The sequence below is a fragment of the Lissotriton vulgaris genome, chromosome 5 (assembly GCF_964263255.1).
Source record: "Lissotriton vulgaris chromosome 5, aLisVul1.2, whole genome shotgun sequence".
Taxonomy (NCBI): domain Eukaryota; kingdom Metazoa; phylum Chordata; class Amphibia; order Caudata; family Salamandridae; genus Lissotriton; species Lissotriton vulgaris.
This window is the reverse complement of record NC_141693.1, coordinates 493,149,246-493,156,166: the sequence shown is the minus strand read 5'-3', so window position 1 is coordinate 493,156,166 and position 6,921 is coordinate 493,149,246. Positions and strand designations below refer to the sequence as shown.

General features: G+C 42.2%; 1 protein-coding gene across 1 annotated transcript; it reads right to left on the bottom strand.

Annotated features, from left to right (window-relative positions):
• Positions 1-451: 451 nt before the first annotated feature.
• Positions 452-6,539, bottom strand: LOC147711131 (myb-related transcription factor, partner of profilin-like). Its single transcript, XM_086919421.1, has 2 exons — positions 6,209-6,539; positions 452-615 (listed from the first exon to the last, which is right to left on the bottom strand). The coding sequence occupies exons 1-2, from the start codon at positions 6,537-6,539 to the stop codon at positions 452-454; spliced, it is 495 nt and encodes a 164-aa protein (XP_086775547.1).
• Between the last annotated feature and the right edge of the window lie 382 nt (positions 6,540-6,921).

The window sequence follows — 6,921 nt, the reverse complement described above, 5'->3', positions numbered from 1 at the left end:
CTCTCGGACCTAGCCAAGAACTTTTGGGCCTACTGCCTCAACAAGGGCATCTCAGTCGTTGCCGAACATATTCCGGGGTTGAACAAAGGGGTAGCAGAATGGTTCTCCAGGAACTTTGTAGATTAGAGCAACTGGAAACTAGACAGGAACATTTATCTTGCGATCCAAACTCACTGGGGTCCCTTCGGAATAGACCTTTTTGCGGACAATCTCAATACTCAGCTGCCCAAATTTTTCAGCTGGAGGCCGGACCCTCTGGCCTTCGGAATAGACGCTTTTTTTCAGAACTGGCTTGGTCTGAGACCCTATGCATTCCCACCTTTTGCCATGCTTCCTCGCCTCCTAGTTCAAGTCCGGAGGAATTCAGATTCCCTTGTAGTAATAACTCCCCTTTGGAGATCTCTAGCGTGGTACCCCATTCTGCTGGAAATGAGTGTGGGTTTTCCAGTCCTCATTCCCGCTTTCGAAGAAGTACTGACAGGACCTCACGGAGAGTACCACCCACTTGTTCGTCAGGGCATTCTGTATCTGATGGCCTGGAAGATTTCAGTAGACAGTGGCAGATCCCAGGACTTTCAAAAGGCGCTTTCAAGCTCACGTCAGAATCATGGGCCCCTGGTACCAGAAAAGCTTATAGATTGGCTTGGCGTAAATGGGTTTGCTGGTGCCTTCGACGGGGTTACGATCCCGTTTCAGCTGATATAGTTCAGGTTCTTAACTTTTTGACAGAAATCTTCACCTCGGGACTGGCTTATCGAACAGTCAATGTATATAGATCAGCAATTGCTGCAGGTCACTGTTTACTAGATGGCTCCTCGGTGGGCCGGAATCTTCTGACCAAAAAACTTATGAGGAGTATGTGCGTTTTGAATCCTCCTCTACCAAAATGCTCTGCTCTCTGGGACGTGAGAGATGTCCTCAGATTCGTTACTTCTTGGGGTGAGAACTTTTCTCTCTCTTTAAAGAAATTGTCTGATAAATTAACTGTTTTACTATGTCTTATCTCCTTCAGACATACTTCAGATGTTAAGGCCCTAGATGTCTCTAGTAGGGAGTTTGCTTTTTCATTAAGAGACAAACTAAAACTATGTCAACCTCTGTTTTCTATCCCTTTTTCCCTCAGAATGAGATCTTGTGTGTGGTGCGGTGCCTGTTGGAATATGAGAAGAGGACTTTAGGACTGAGGGGTTCTGTAGATCAATTAATCATTTCCCAGAGGTACCCTCATAAGGTGGTTTCTTCTCCCACTTTGGCTAGATGGGTTAAAGACGTCATGAAAGAAGCTGGAATTGATGTTTCTTTTTTTGGCGCTCACTCTCTTAGAGGAGCTTTAGCTTCAAAAGCTTTTATTTTGGGTGGTGGCCTCCAAGATATTCTTAGGGCTGCAGATTGGTCGAATGAATGTATCTTCAAAAGATGGTACTTTAAGCCTGTTTCAAATGTCATTGATAATGTTTTGAACATGCTTTGAACTTGTATAATTTTGGCCTCCGTGTCAAGCAATAAAAATTATTAAAGACACGGAGGCTAAGATTATCCCACCTCTTTGCTCCCACCCAGGGATGTGTTTTTTCTTATCCTTTTGTTGTTTCTTTTTTGCAGATTAATTTCTCCAGAAGCTTGGATTCAAGTTCTATGGCTTCAAGTTCTCTAAATTGTTATTATTTACTCAATGTTCTTAAAGTTATTTGGAAAAGTTATCTTGTTCGCTGCACAAAGAAGGAAGACCACTGTGTGTACATGGACTATATACCTATCTGGAATGTTTTTTATTGTTCTAGAACCTTTCATTGTTGCTGCAGTGAGCTATGCAATAAAGGAGATTGCATAATCTTAGCCTCTGTGTCTTTAATAAAATCCAGATTTTCTGCCCAGCAGGCTGTGAAAAATCTAAATTGTTGCATGGCTCTGGCTAACTTAGCAAAGAGATTAGCATGACCCTAGAGACCATAACGCTACTAGTCTCTACTCTATTAGTACCAGATTTGTACTAGTGTTGTCTGTTGTATATGTATGTATTTAACTTTTGTTTGAATCTTGCTTGTGAAAAAGAATAAATAGGGGGAGGTGTATATGCCATCAAAATAATGTGTAATGTTTATTCTAGGCGTACTACCAACCACCAGTGCTGGGGGCAGTGGCGATGGCAATGCTGCCATTCCGGAAGGGGCAGGAGATGTGGCACTTGCATGGGCTGCAGGAGGTGAGACAGCAGCAGTGGCAGGCGGTGGTAAGTTATCCTTACTTATTGACATTACACATGCTGCAAGGGTATACAGTACACTGTACTGTTGAGACTTAGTAAGTAAGAAGTTTACTTAGCATTAGCAATAGCAGCGGGAATTGAGTAACCAATGGCCTCTTCTATCTGACTTCAACTCAGCTGTAAAAGTTTTATGGAGAAGACTAAAAGTCAGATCAGATGACCTTGATGGGTGTGTTGAATGAAAAGGGGAAGAAGTGTGGAAGGAGAAAGGATGAGAAAGATATAATATTTATGACTAGCAGAAAAGCATATGTGGGATGCATGCATAGGTGGCTGATAGGAATCAGATACATGGGTGGTTGAAGGATGGGTGAAAGGTAAAAGAAAAGATGCCTGCCTGGGTGGGTGAAACTGGATGAAGGATATCAAGAATCCTCAGTGGTGTTTGGGTCAAACTCTAAGCCAAGGCAAGCAAGGAAGGAAAGGATGCATGGGTGGTGGTTTAAAAAAAGAGAATACATGTTTGTTGGTGAAACAAACTAAGGTTTGTTGAGAGGTTAAGAAAATGATTGATGTTTACTCTGAATGGATGGATGCCTGGATGGTATCATCATAGATAGCATATTTGGAGACTGTGAAGAGTCCAATGGGCACATGCATCATTGTTAATTGCATTCACAAACGTTGTGAATCGCAAAATTCAGCCGTTTGCGAATACAATTTTTTGTTTTGGGATGCATCATGTTTGAATGGTATTTTTGCTATTTTAGGAATTGCAAATTACTTTGCGATTCCTTAAATAAATCGCAATTTCTGCGAATCGCATTTTTTTGCGAAAAAATTGCTTGCATGAACAATCGCATTTTGCGATTTATTTAGAAATCGCAAATAGCAATTCTTAAAATTAGAAGAAGTCAAACCTGGTGGTAATTTCCAAAAAATGGCACAACACAGGTGAAACCCATCAAGAGTGCATATAAGGGGCCCCAGAATGCAGCAAACAATTTTTCACAATGACAGCACTCTTTTTTTATGGCACGTAGGCTGAGGTTGAGAGCAGCAGCAGGAAGGAGGAGAAGGATGATTCAAGAGAGAATTTTCAGAGTTCGCATCACCTTACTAGGGCAGACTGAAGCTGAAATCTATGATAAGTATAGGCTCAATGCTCATTTCATTTTAGATTTGATAGATGAATTGGACCTAATCTTGCAGAGACAAACACGCAGGACACAAGCCATACCAGCCCATGTTCAGGTATTGTGTTCACTACACCTCCTTGCCTCTGGGTCATTCCAGGGTGTAATAGCCATTGCTGGTGGTGTCTCCCAGAGTTCCCTATCTAGATTTTTTAATGCATTTATCAATGCCATGTTGCAAAGGATTAGGCATCATATTAAATTTCCCAGTACACAACAGGAATTGCTACAAACAAAGTTAGATTTCTACAACATGGCACATTTTCCACATGTCATGTCATTTGCTGTGTAGTTGGCACACATGTTCCCATATGTCCACCATCTGAAAATGAGTACATTTTCCCCAACCGGAAAACTTACCATTCTCTTAACATTCAAGCAATTTGCAATTCTAAAACCATCTTCACAGATTTAGTGGCAAGTTACCCTAGAAGTGCCTATGATTCCTATATTTTCAGACACAGTGCCATCCACAATCGTCTGGTTGCTGGTGATTTTGAAAATGGTTATTTGCTAGGTAAATATGACTCTAACATTTTTAAGTTATCTCTGTTACTTGTTGACTCTTTTTACATATTTTTTAAACCTTTCATTACCCCATTCCTTAGGAGAAGTGCCTACGCAGTGAGGTCATTCATCTTAACACCCTATCTCAATCCAGCAACCCGTAAAGAGCAGCAGTACAACCATGCGCACATATCAACCCGCAATGTAATTGAGAGAACTTTTGGTGTACTGAAATCAAGGTTCCGCATACTACACAAGACTGGTGGGGCTTTGCAATATCGACCAGAAATTTGCTGCAAAATAGTTGCTGCATGTGCCATGTTGCACAACTTAGCCAATAGGAGAGGAATAGAACTGGATTTGGAGGATGTACTGCCTCACAATGATAACCAGCCTCAACAACCCCAACCAGGATTAAGAGGACAAGGCGCAGCAGAGGGTAGAAGAAGAAGGGCAGAGATAACACAACATTATTTTTAAAAGAGGTAAGAACCACACAACAACATCTTATTTATGACTTCAAACCATTTACTTGGTAAGGTTATTCACTTATGCATCTTATTCTGGACATCTCAAGACATTCAATTTTCAAAATGGTGAATTACTTCTCATTCATATCAAATTCAAAAATAATTTCCTAACACATAAGATGAACTACAACATTTCAAGTATGTTTTTCAAATGAACACATTCTAATTTTTGCGTCCACGTGCCCCATATGCCTTGCCAGTATTCAACACATTGACAGTGCTCATGCTGCTTAAAATGTCTTGCTTTCTATTGCTGCGGCGTGCACCATGTTCAGCTGGTGCTATTATGCTACTGACATTTGCGCAAACATCACTACCGCCCATTTGCATTTGCTTTGCAGGTGCATCTTCATTTTGCATTTTATCAAGAACATGATTTAGTGTCACCATTCCTCTAGCAATGTGGTCATTTCCCTTTGCATGGCAACTGTGTTCTTAGATAGCTGAGCATTAGTTCTTTTAAGACGGGACATTGCCCTGGTGTAACCCGGCATGCAGCTCATTGCTCTTTGATGCCTCTTTACACTTCCCACGTGTTGAGCGTGTATTACTGTGCACATTGTCTTCAATGCTGCAGCAATGCGGTCTAGCTTGTCTTATGTCACTCCATGCCCTTTTTTAATTATAGTTGTCATGTGTTTGAGACTTTTGTGCATTTCACCAATGACATGACTGATGTGACCGAGTTTGCCCTTCATGACACGGATATCTTTGCCTTGTCGGCGCTGCACTTTCAGAAGTTTAACCTCTACAACACTTGCGGTGCTGTCATCCTCTACTGCTCTTCCACCACGTGAAACTGCGCCTATAGAATTGTCGGAGTCTATCCCGCCTGCTCTTCAAACCGGATGTGGTTGCTGGAGTTACAACTGTCTGGACTTCATGTGCATTGTCATTCTGAGCCTCATCACTATCAGACTGCTGCATTTGGCACACTCTGTTCCTTTGCCTTCTTTGTGGAGTGGTGTGGCTCACTGGTTAGAGGTGGCAGACCCGGAAGCAGAGAACGGCCTGGGACGAGGGTTCAATTCCCGACGCGGCAGGGTCGTGGACCAGGGCCGCGGACTCGATAATTCTCGCCTCGTGCCTACTCTAACCAGGGATCACACTCGGCAACTCTGGGCATTAGCTTGCCTCATCTCTACAACGGCCCCCCACATTCGCCGGGGATGCCTGGTTTCACCTTGGAGTTACCCAGTAGGGACCATCTCACAGAGATAGCCAGGACTGGTTCCCCAGCGGTCTACAGCACCACGACGCCTCAGGGCAGCAGTGTGCTTTACAAGACCACATACATTACATATATTACATTTGCTGTATTGGTTGGTGGTGTGGTTGCTTCATTGGATTCATCAGTGTCTTGTCCTTCCATACTATTAAACTCATTCCATTCATTAAAAATATTATCTTGTTGTGTATCTATGAATGAAGTAGTGTAAAAATTACGTTACTTTAAATTGCTGCAAAATTAGAAGCATTATCAATGATATTTTTCTAGAACAATTAACAATTTGCATGGCTACTCTTAAAACAATGCATGTTTGGATGTTTTGCATTCATTTTTAAGATCTTTGAATGATGTTTGTGAATAGTACTAGTACAGTGACTACAACTCCCAAGATGTAATGCTTCATGAGTTGAAAGTGTATTTTAATCACTAATCCTCAAAACAACGACTTGAGGGGAAAGAAAGAATGATAGCTAGACCTTCATCAAGGGGCCTCTTACACACACTTTCTCAAGCAGACAAAAAAATAAAAGAAATTTACCTTCAGGCAGTCCAACAGGCTCAGAAGTGTCAATTGCTATTACTCCCACAACAGCTTCAGTAGCAAGTGTTCCTTCAACCATGTCCTCAAGGGGGGTATTGGGCCTATCCCTGGGTGAACCACCACCAGTGCTTTTGGCTGCCTTCATCCTGTTTGCAATCCTTTCCTTTGCACGACTGCGCAGGTCATACCAGCGTTTCTGTAAATTGCTAACATCACATTGTGCAACTCCCACAGCATTCACCTTTGCTTGGATAGCAAGCCAGAATTTCCTCTTCGCTCCTTCAGGAACCTTCAAAGACTGTTTACCAAAAAGCTGGTCCTGCCTCATAGTGACCTCCTCAATAAGTATTTCCAACTCCTGGTCACTGAATTTCTTTTCCTTGTTCTTGCTTGCATGTCTTCACCAGCATTTTCATTTGCCATTTCTCCAACTGCTACAGGCACACTGTCTGCTTCAGTTCCTCCAGCGTGAGCTCCAACTGCCAACTGTCACTCCTCCACTTGAAACCTGGGAGCAGGTATGAGCAATTAGGCTTCTGGCTTCCTGGTTGTGCTCACATTCTGATTCTGCATGTGTGCGGAATCGCAATTTGCAAATTCGCAAAATGCAAATTCGCAAATAAGAATTCGCATAAATCTTGTGATTCGGTAAAAATTGCGATTTTTACCGAATCGCAAAAAAAATGCGAAAGAAATGATGCATTCCAATT

Excerpts from the sequence above, each read along its gene's own strand:
- LOC147711131 (XM_086919421.1), bottom strand. The coding sequence starts at position 6,539 with ATGAGGCAGGACCAGCTTTTTGGTAAACAGTCTTTGAAGGTTCCTGAA. Across the intron at positions 616-6,208 it reads GCCTGTTGGACTGCCTGAAG|GGGCCCATGATTCTGACGTG; the intron begins GTAAATTTCTTT and ends TTCTGGTACCAG.